The sequence below is a fragment of the Morchella sextelata genome, assembly GCF_020137385.1.
Source record: "Morchella sextelata strain SCLS chromosome Unknown scls_2, whole genome shotgun sequence".
In the NCBI taxonomy this organism is placed as follows: domain Eukaryota; kingdom Fungi; phylum Ascomycota; class Pezizomycetes; order Pezizales; family Morchellaceae; genus Morchella; species Morchella sextelata.
The window spans coordinates 2306165-2317218 of record NW_025408617.1 but is presented as its reverse complement, the minus strand read 5'-3'; the positions used below and the strand labels follow the sequence as shown (position 1 = coordinate 2317218).

At 44.6% G+C, this 11054-nt stretch overlaps 3 protein-coding genes across 3 annotated transcripts; 2 read left to right on the top strand and 1 right to left on the bottom strand.

The window, feature by feature from the left end:
* Positions 1-2463: 2463 nt before the first annotated feature.
* On the bottom strand, positions 2464-4185 carry H6S33_005874 (uncharacterized protein; the record flags this gene model as incomplete). The annotated part of the gene is made up of 1 exon (XM_044837267.1): positions 2464-4185. The coding sequence occupies one exon, from the start codon at positions 4183-4185 to the stop codon at positions 2464-2466; it is 1722 nt and encodes a 573-aa protein (XP_044699183.1).
* A 1469-nt stretch (positions 4186-5654) lies between these two features.
* On the top strand, positions 5655-7549 carry H6S33_005873 (uncharacterized protein; the record flags this gene model as incomplete). The annotated part of the gene is made up of 9 exons (XM_044837266.1): positions 5655-5697; positions 5786-5873; positions 6062-6121; positions 6189-6255; positions 6338-6360; positions 6425-6429; positions 6525-6582; positions 7323-7392; positions 7481-7549. 9 exons carry the CDS (start codon positions 5655-5657, stop codon positions 7547-7549), a joined length of 483 nt encoding a protein of 160 aa, XP_044699182.1.
* A 2173-nt stretch (positions 7550-9722) lies between these two features.
* On the top strand, positions 9723-10771 carry H6S33_005872 (uncharacterized protein; the record flags this gene model as incomplete). Its single annotated transcript, XM_044837265.1, has 4 exons — positions 9723-9768; positions 10017-10323; positions 10488-10665; positions 10724-10771. The coding sequence occupies 4 exons, from the start codon at positions 9723-9725 to the stop codon at positions 10769-10771; spliced, it is 579 nt and encodes a 192-aa protein (XP_044699181.1).
* Positions 10772-11054: the final 283 nt, after the last annotated feature.

Sequence of the window (11054 nt, the reverse complement as noted above, 5' to 3'; positions counted from 1 at the left end):
CACTGGGTTTCGATCTTTATGCTGCGCTATACTACATAAGTAAATGTTCAATCATTAATGCCAAAACTTATGAAAATTTCCCACCGGTGGACAATTTTCATATATATTGGCATTATATGACCCCTTTTGGCCAAAAGGTCTGTGCTTTTATCATAAGAATTAGGATTATAGGTATAAATACTGGTATTATTTTCATCACCGGTGGTAAAATAATTTACTACCGTTGGTAAAATAATTTACTACCGTTGGTAAAATTACTTTTAAATTGATACATTTACCGCCCCATAGCCCTCTCTCTGTTGACTTACGTACTTCTCACTACACTACATGTAACTTACTGGGACCTCTACGTATACGTCGTTACAAAATACCCACTTACCCTTCACTTACCTGATCATGACTTACAAGTTACAACTTACCCACTCGTAATGTCTCTAGGAGACCTACATTGCTTCTAGCTGAACTTTCAGCTATTAATGACCGAAGGGTACGATCTAAATGCCTAAAATAAAGAATCTATAGTTTAATTTTTAATTGACTGTTTGATTTTGTATTGTAGGCATTATTTAAAGCTTTGCTAGATTGGCGACCGGAGGAGACTAGGTAGTGGTTATTATAAGCATGTGCGGTATATCTGTTTTTTTTTCTGAACGTGAGTTATCACCACCTGATCACGAGGAATACCGTAACACTCGCTGAAATGTGCATGCCTCAGAAACCGGGTACTTTACTAACCAACCATACCCATCTCCATAGCATTTATACGGTGAGAGAGAGCTATGACCTCCAATACATATATCTGCCGTCTATACATCAACACCTAAAACAGCCAATAGCTATACAATCTCCCCCGGCCCCGGATTAATGTCGATTCGATAGAGTCCTCCCTACTCCTCCTGTTTTCGTTAAACGAGAAGTACATACCTCTTGATTGTAATGGAGACTAAAGGCGGGACCTGTTTTCAGCACTTATGCATCTGGCCGTCGGTTTAACCATTGGCCCTTCAGTTGTAGATCCCCGAGATGCACTCCCACGGGTTCCTGCAACGGACTTCAGCTCTTTGAATGCAGGTACACATTTGATTGAATATGAGCCAGTGATAACTGCAGATGAGAAATAAATCTTGAACGGGCGATGATTAGAGCCTACAAATAGCTAAGAGGCCGGGCGATGCAAATTTTTAGCATGTGTAGTTACCGAGATATATTTGCCTCCTATATCTGGACTCGGCCAATAAACTCCAGAACCCCCAACCTCAACTGAGGTAGAAAATTTCTTCAAGTCCTAAAGTTTCGATGGCTGCGCTCGAAAGGAAAACGTTAATACAGTTTTCGTAGTTCCCGAGACATTACTCATGCTATATGTACTACATGCCCATATCCTTGTACAGTAACGGTTAGCAGCTAGATTGCACAACATTGGTTGGTTTAAACTTCGTGGTGCCAATGATCAGCTAACACCAAAATCACTGCCACACGAGACCTCGGCCTAGTAGTCTGCACTTAACCTGCTTAAGTTCGTCTGTCCTACAAGACTTGACACCCAAACAAAAACGACGGACAAATTCAACGAACCGTTTTGAAGCCGTCACGTCAGCTAGTTCAGCCCAACTTCACTTATTACACTTATAACAGAGCAACCTGTTCCATAAACCAAGTTAGAGCTTATGACGACATTGTCGGTATATTTCACAGCTTATTGGAACTTCGATCTGTTGTCTGTGTTTGAATATGTATGCATTCACTGTATGACGCCCCTAGGCCGAGCAATCATCAAACCACTAGTAGCTACTGGCGCCAAACAACTGAACCGGACAGTATGGATATAGAAGATATATGCACAAAACTTAAGATTGCAAAAAAAAGTGTGATCGAAAAAAGAGGGTAGATATTGCATCTAAAAACCCCCAGAAACCAGAAGTAACAAACCGGCTCCCCTAAACCATCATCCCATTTTTTTGATAAATTGAACCAACCCCCCTGTAAAGCCCTCACCGAAAGAAAAGGAAGAAATAAGAATAATAAGGCCACCCGTGACAAAGGAGATAAATAGAAATTAAGGAAGAAATGTTTGCTAAGTGTAATAAGCGGATGGTAGTGTTTCTGCGAACAAGTGACCAACAAGTAATCGCTGGCTACGCAGTATCAGAATAGATGAAATAAAAAAACATAAGGAAAAAATATTGAGCTATAATCCAAAACCTGGGGTATAGTAAGAAAAATTGTACAAGAAAAAATCTTCAAAAATAGGAAAATAGTAAGAAAAATGTTACAGATAATAAAATCAATAGACACTTCCAGTTGTGCTTGAGAATCAAGCAATACCACCAACTGTATAGAGAGAATTGCAAAACCACCAACGTTCCTCATAAAAATCCAAGGCAAACCCAACGCAAGCGGAGCAAATACCACCAACACCTTATCCGTAGAATATGTCGCCAACCAGACCATAATACTCAATCATCAAACTAATTGACCGTCCGTCAAGACAGTTGGATGTTCCTCAAGATTTAATTCATCCAGCAATTCCTCCATATCATTCGCCTTGAACAGTTCCGTTTTCCGCTGGGTCTGTCCTTTCACCGTGCTCCGAATAACCGCCATCAAAGCCTGTTCTAACATCTTATTCTTCCGCTCCACAGCAAGTATTCGTGCCTCCATCTCTATCTCCCTTGCCGAAACGTTGTGTGTTGAAACTGTGACTGTTGGTGTTGGTGGTGTCGATGCATTTTCCGAAGCTCCAGAGTCAAATCCTTTCGCATAGCGGGGGTGTGTCTTGTTGTCCGATGGGCTATTTGGAAGACTGTTGAATGATAAAGCTGGATGTTCAGTGAGGGCAAGTGAAGATCTTCTGTCAGTGCTGTCGCTGAAAGTACTTTGACCAGTTGTAGACCTCCTTCTATTTGAATCATATGTTTCACCCGATTCGCTATTCTGTCGAATCTTGCTCCTTTCCCTCATCCTTTGCATATCCTTTGCCTTGCGTGCCTTAACACGCTCTTCGCGGGTCTTTCTATCACTTCTAATTGACTCTGCATCATCGAATTGGCAGGTTGTTGTTGTGCTTGTAATTGACATTCGTGAAATACGTGTGCGTGTAGGAGTTGGGCGCCGCTCCTCCGCCTCGTCTAGCCGCAGAGCACTATGATTCTCTGGAAGAGAAGGTAAACTCCTGTTTGGGGGTGGACCTGGCATGGGTGGTGTTTTTCGGCTCTTCTTGCGTTGAACATGAGCGCCACTACTTGTCGTGACTTCAAATTCAATATCGGTAACATCTTCAAAAACCACAGAAGTCATGGACGAGCGTGCCGAAATGACTTGAGACCTTGGACGAACAACTCCTGCGGCCTCTGATCGAGAACGACGGCGCGGAGGAGAACTCTTCGTAGACCCCATGACGCTCGAAGAGTAAGCTCCAGAAGGACTTCGGGGCGGTGACCTCAGTCGCCCACGTTTCTGGAATTCCCTCATCTCTGCCATTCCCATAGTAACAATATCACTGGTGTACGAACGTGGTACCGATCTAACACTGTCACTAGTAGTGCCTGTTTTGGTATCGGTTTCGGAATCAAGAAACTGTTGATATCTACCCATGGTTGCTACGTCTAGTGAAACTTTTGATTCCTGAGCATTCCTAGGTAGCGTAGGACTGATACTTCGCTCGCCAGAACATGATTCTCGGGGACTAGGTATGGAATATGCACCGGTGCTGAGGCTGGTTGTCATGCTGTTTCGATTATAATCTGAAGATGTCTCAGACGAGAAACTTGTTTGTTGACTTACACTCGTGGCTTGAGAATCGAAGTAAGTCTCTCCATAGTCCACATGAATTTGAAGATATGGCTTCCCCTTGGAAGTGGTTTTGGAAACAACATTCTTACTAGGAGTAACAGTTGTAGGGGGTGCGGTATTTACTCTTGTGGGCGAATTTCCATGTGTCGGCGACCTCAGGAATCGAAAGCTTCCCCCTCGAGAACCAGCGCCAGTACTAAGATCTTCAGAAGACGATGAGAGATATCTCTTGAAATCGTCAGGACTGGATGTTTTGAGGAAATCTGCCAGATCCTGTGTGGCAGTACTTCGAGTAGTTGTCAGTGAGATATTATCCGAAAATGACGTCTCAGAACGTGAACGGGTTTTCTGGTGGTTCTGATTATTCTGGCCGTAGTCCTGCCCATAGTTCATGGCGAATAGTCGATATTGAGGAGACTTTGAAGGACTTTGGTGGTGTTGAGTGTCGCCCATATAATCTTTGTCGCGTACAGAGCAGTCCATATACTCAGGTAGCTTCGCACTTTCTGCCGTTTTGTACATATTTTCGAGTATTCAAAAAGACCGCGAGTTGCCGCTAAACCTCGTTTGCTGTAGAAAATGTCAGCTAACTATATATTTCCACTGCAAAAGTAACGGCTCAGGAGGTTGCAACGAACTTGAGATCACAACCCGACGTTTCTCGCCGTCACGAAAACCGGTAAACGTAACTAACTGACTGAAGATGTCGAAAGCTCACGAGATAAAAGGAGAGCACCCAGCGCCCGGTATGTATAAGAATCTCTCCCTATAGGTATCTTTCGTAAACAGGGATCGGCGGGGCACCGTGCAGCGGCCAAAGCGCAGCAGCACCAAAAGTAAGAGGTACCAGTAAGGGTTCGACTTGGGTGCAATGAGAATTAGGTATGTGATGCAGCCAGGAAATATGTTAAAAAACAGAATAGGGTCTGAAAACTATCAATGGTCTCACGCAATTCTCTCCGAGGAGTGAGATTAGATATATAACCTTTAGACGTCGGAGGGGCGGAGAGGACGGAAGCGAGTTCGCAGTGAGACATTCCCCGAGGGGCTAGATTTATAGAAAGATGTTATGATAAACGCAGCCAAACTTGCCTTCAACAGATAGTTGCCTTTTCCCTTTCCCTTAATGATTAGTAGTAGAGTGGCAGAAGCCACACTGCAAGGTCTGCAGTAGAACAAAAAAGGAACGACAGGTGAGGGGCTTAAAACGTCCAGGTCGGTACAACTTTCATATGTCCAATTAATGAATGCGGGGGTCGAAGCAAGGGTCTCTCCAATTCAGCCCAGTAAGAGCACCACACGGCGTCCCAGCATTGAATTATGAGGTTGAGATACGTTGGGAATCCCAACTGGGCATCTAAACAGATATATTATGAGCATAGTACGTGCATAGCACCTGGGTTGATGTGAAGCTTGAGTTTACCTTCCAAATACCCCCCAATTACCATCGCCGTCTACTATTGCATGCAGCTACATATATGTGGCTGTGCCCAAGTCTGCACATCTTCTCAGAGCTGTAGGTATATCGATCAGAGTCTGCATCATATTGTTATTTCCCAGGCTGTTGCACTGCACCTACGGGTATCTTCGGGCCAATGTCGTAGTAGGAAGGCAGATATCACAGAGCCATCCCTGTATATCTCTTTGGTTTTACAATACCATCAAAGCCCAATTGAGTCTCCGTGTATGATTTGTACTGTTTTGTAGGAACTGTGTTTCTTCGACACAGTTCTCTTGATGCCTTACTTGCTCGCTTGTCGACGATCTGTGCGTTGCGGATGCGCGCACGGGCAAACTGCTGTTGCCTTCTAGCCTGGAATTTCCTACGGCATGATACCTGAAAACTTGTGAACGCCCACTTGATGGAGCAATTTCTTCCTCTTCCGAACAACTTGTGCAACACTTGTCGCTTTTTGGCACGAAAAATCTTCGCCCATAATAATCCCTATCTATTATGGGTCATTTCTGGATCATTGAGACGGCAGCTTTGCAGCTTCGAATGGACATCCCGCTATTCTTGCGAACGTTGTTGACGAATATACCAACCGGCCCTCCGAAGACGATATCGATGTCGCCACAGGGTGAGAGACTTTATTTTTTTTTAGACTTGTCCAATGTTTCCTTACCCATCTGCCAGGCCAGGCCTTGACCACGAACTCTCAACAACGTCGGCCTTGACATCCCCCCGCGGCTGGCCCAGTTACCATTTTTGTAGCATGTCACTGTCACTCACTCACTGACTTGACTTGTAACGTACTACTGCGTGTAGGACTACTCAAAGGGGAGCACAATTGCAGTTAACTGTCCGAACGGCGCGAACCGCTATCAAGTAACCCTTACCCGTCGCTTCTCCAATCATCGTTGCCAACAACCCTAATTCTTACCAGTCGGGCTAGAACAATCATTTCAGAATCCTTGCCGGAAGACAAGGCCCTCCCTGTCCCCTATTTACCACCACGGGGGGTACTCTATTCGTGCTAGTAGTCAGATGACACCAACTACCCCCGAGCTCATAACCTACTTTACAGTATGTGCCTACTTATAGCTATACAAATTTTCTCTCCGCGGGTAGTTATTCGGAAGCCAAACACCTACCTACTACGACGTATGATCATGATCTGAGTCTCGGAAGTCGGTGTAGGTGCCCTACGTGTGTGTAAAACTACAAGGAAAAAGAAAAAAACTTGGCTTAACAGTAGGTATATGTTATGCACATCACTGTCTTGGATTAGTTACTACAAACTCACCAAATCGGACAAAGGCTGGAATGGTTTGTGAAAAACTTCATTTGTATGGGCAGTGTTTATTCTGTTGCATACATAACTATCGGGGCTAGAATAGCTTTTCCTATTAAGTTACAAGTGGCCGGTTTTCGTTAACTTAATGACGCTGTTGCACGGCGGTTTCTTGCAGCATCATCAGATTTGAGGATCTCGATCAGGACATACAAGAGACCATATCTTTTCAAGCTGGAAAACGAGAACCAGATTCCGAGGATCACAGAGCTGCATTTTTGTTTTTATCTATCTGGAACTCTATCATAGCGCTATAGCATCATATGAAATTCTTAATTGTACATGTAGTTCTTCCAATTGCAAGGCTTCTATCCCGGAAAATTCTATTCAGGTACTATACAGAGTATACATACACAAACTACATACATGTATTAATCCCAACAAAGACTCCTAAGCCCAAAGCATACCTGGTTGTCGGATATAGGTGCGGCTCCGGCAGCAGTTGTTATGTAGAGATTCGTTAGTTTTTGGACATCCCTTGCTTCCTGCAGCGTCGTTTTCCCTCCAATTATCTTGCCCACAAAGCATCTCCCAGGCTGTGCCGACAAGCGTCTTTACTTTGTCTCATCAACAACAAGAAAGAGCGCCTATCTGTCCTCCTGGTCGATGTGAGACACGAACAGAAACAAAACATTCGATCTACCCCACCAAACGACCTGTGTAGTGACAGACGTGTCCGTGTGATTGATATCAAGGCCGGGCGTTTACTATCATGACGGGGCGTCAAATTTACAGGACTAGCTGGGGTGTGTACACAAGCATTCTAGACCAAAATTCTTCAATTCTAGACTCCATCAACAACTATGTATCGTATTCCTTCAAAGTTCCCAATACTAACCCCTCGTCTGGGGGGTGCATCTCTGTGCAGAAAGATGGCTGACGATCGGAACTAGGCAGTTGATGCCATCCGGCTGTCGAGGTCTGGGACCCAAGCCCGTCATCCCACGCCTTCGCCTTGTTAATACAGCGTATCTCCTTCCGTCATGCAAGGCGTCATGATTGACCGCGATATCATCCAGGACAGGACCAAGATGACAGGCCGACAATGGTCCAAGCGCTTGCGCCGCATTACGGGGATTAGGGCTATCACACAATAGCAACGGCACAAAACTGCTCTCTTCCTCTCGAAGGACAAGATGATGACAAAGTCCTTCTCCTGTCTCGACCGCCTGCGCAGAAGGTTTCCTCTTTTCTCATTGCAGCTATACTTGCCGAATTGCCACCTATCCGCATATTGTTGCACTGCTTCTCACATACATATTTCTCGGTGGATACGGCGTGATACCTCCCTTCCTGCTGAGCGACGGGTCGTAATACCTGTGCGTATGTATATGTAGGTACATAGATCAATAAGCGAATACCAAGTCTGTTTGGCTAGAAAAATTTATAGACAGGGTGGGGGGCATATGTTCCTTTGGTAGAAACCAATAAAACCCACCAAAGCTCGGAAGACGGGACAGTATTAGTGGGGGCATTCAAGGCTCAAGGAACGGAACCTCGTGGGGAGATATGTATATTCACTACGCGCATATATCTTGGTAGAAAGGTTCAAGGGGCACTCGATCTATGGTTGCAGCAGCAGAACCTTGGTCTTGATTAAAAATATATATCAAGCCGTTTCTTATCATCATGTGATATCACTCGACACGCCAATGCAATTCACGGTTTCACAACTTCATTGCCGGTACCGATAATGACACTGACACTACTAGCTCGGATTTCCCTTTGAAGGCGAAGCCGCGTGTCTGCCGGAAGCCTCACGCCTGAGTGTATTAAATCCCGGCCATGTATGTATTTAGCCTAAAAGAATTTAGACTTCAAGGATCTTTACTGATCTGAATTCACGTCAACGGATAGGCTGCTCCGGCAAGACGTCTGGTCGATCCATCGGAATACTGATCTTTAACAGCTGAAATCCACGGCTGCACAAATATGTCGGCAGTCAATCCTCACTGCTTGTAACTCCGTTTCACATCATAATACAATAACACATGTAACTGCACAAAAGCGAAGTAACCTAGATAAACTTCCCTGATTATAAATTCCGTCACATAAAATCTGGCGAATTTTTGTTTGTTTGGTTTCAGTAAACTCCGAACAAGGCCCTAGCCTCATCGCACATGGTCTCCGCGTGATTAGAAAATTCGCAAAGTTGAAAAGAATATGGGATTGGGAGCACATAAATGTGGCACCTTGTGCACTTACGTCTTTGTGATACTGTACTGCATATGTATGTATATGTGCGCATTGATGGAAGTTTATGTAGTTATTTCGTTTGACTGGACTATGGTCCGAGATTCATATATGCCCAGACGGGATTTTAATCTACCCATGATATCTCCCGGGTCGTCGATCGCGATCCGCAAAGAAAAAATTACTAAATCAAAAAATATCCTAATCTCTACAGATAATCTTTTCTAGGAATGGAGCGGTATCTCGAATACTCCGCAGATCGAGGCGAAGTTGGCTATAGTATATAGCTCATAGGACTCATTCTTGAATAACTGCCGTGTTTTCAATCAGACTTGTTTTGTACTAAACTAGAGTACTAGATGGCTCCTATTTTATCACTGCTTTGAAACTTCTAGTTTCGTCTAGTGTTGTATAACTTCACATCGATTAGAGATTAGTCTCCTAACCTTCTTTTAAAAAATTTCTTGAAACCACTAAAACCTTCAAAGACATACATTAACCGAACCAGCGAGGAAGATCTTCGTTAGCATGTAAGGCGGTTCCTTAGTTGCATGCTCCTACAATCACGTTGCCGAACGCCAGAGGGTCCCTATGTTAGCATGAGCACAAACTTTATTATTTGGATCAGTTAAATGAGTTGAAAGAATTATAGAGGCTGCCGAAAAGTTAGGTTGATGTTTTTGATTGATCAGACAAAATGATGTACCTCGTGGTTAGTCGCGGGTGAGAAGTCATGATCGGATGTGGTTTTGGAGGCTGGGGTTGAGCCCTAAAGTTACACAGTCACTGCTTTTCCAAACAAGATTAGTGCCCCCACATTGTCGCGGAACCCACAGGGAATTTGTGAATTAACGCAGCTCGCAACAGCAACGCCCCTCCAACGACGAACGACGAAACGATAATTCGACCACCCCCAATTCACCGCCAAATCCGACCGACAAGATGAAGTATATTCACAGCGGAGAGACTCTTACCATTCCTGACGGCGGTGAGTTTTTCTCCTAATTCCGTAAATTGTACCAAGGAGAGCGGGCTAGGGTTTTTGGGGAGAGCTTGTTGGGTTTAAAGGGAAATAAGAGATGGATGTGAGGTTATGGGGGCGTGAGAAATAGAAGGAAGGCTCGGCCCAAAAAGTTGTGGTGGAGCTCAGAAAAGGACCTTGGGAACATAGATTGGGGAAATTTTGCGGAGTGCAGGCTTGAAGGGATAGGAACGCTGACAGAATATGATTCCCAGTGTCCGTTAAGATCAGGTCCCGTATCGTCACCGTCACCGGACCCCGTGGTGAGCTCACCAAGGACCTTAAGCATCTTTCGGTCTCATTCGTCCAGAGCCCCCTCCCCAACGTGATCAACATCTCCCTGCACCACGGAACCCGCAAGAATGTTGCCGCTCTCCGTACCGTCAAGTCTTTGATCGCCAACATGGTCATCGGTGTTACCAAGGGTTACAAGTACAAGATGCGTTACGTCTACGCCCATTTCCCCATCAACGTCAACATTGATGAGGACAAGGAGACTGGTTTGGGACACGTTGAGATCCGGTGGGTTTCCTGTCTTGATATTCTGAAGAGACAGAAGCGACGAGTAGAAGCTTGGGAATGATAGCCAGATGGGGGGAACCATCGGTCTTTTCTCTACGCATCCGTCGTCGTTTATCGAAATATGGCAATTTTTCTCGAACTACATACTGACCGGATACCAACAGTAACTTTTTGGGAGAGAAGATCATCCGTCGTGTAACGATGCTTCCCGGTGTCAGCGTTGAGACCAGCGCCAACGTCAAGGACGAGATCGTTCTCACTGGTAACTCTCTTGAGAACGTTTCTCAATCCGCTGCGGATATCCAGCAGATCTGCAGGGTCAGGAATAAGGATATCCGAAAGGTACATAATTGAACTGGTTGAAGTTGGTTTTGGCAGAATTGTGCTAACATCTTTCTAGTTCTTGGACGGTCTTTACGTCTCCGAGCGGGGCAACATTGAGGAGTAGATTTGGGGGATACATAAAGTAAATTAAAATCAAATCCATGAATCTTGGAGGTCGGGGAACCAAAACTTTTTTTTCTTCTTGTTCTAAAATGGAGTTCTTTCCTTTGCTGGTTCACGGTTGGATAATGGAAAGTACAAAAATCACAACCGGTTCTCCGATTTTGTGTGTACGATACGTATCCAAAATCTGTGATAGACGGGTCTTTTCTTTTTTGAGCATTAGCAATTTCTTTTGCCATAAATACAAGATATCGGTATCAATTGCAATTTATCTGAAATTGTGT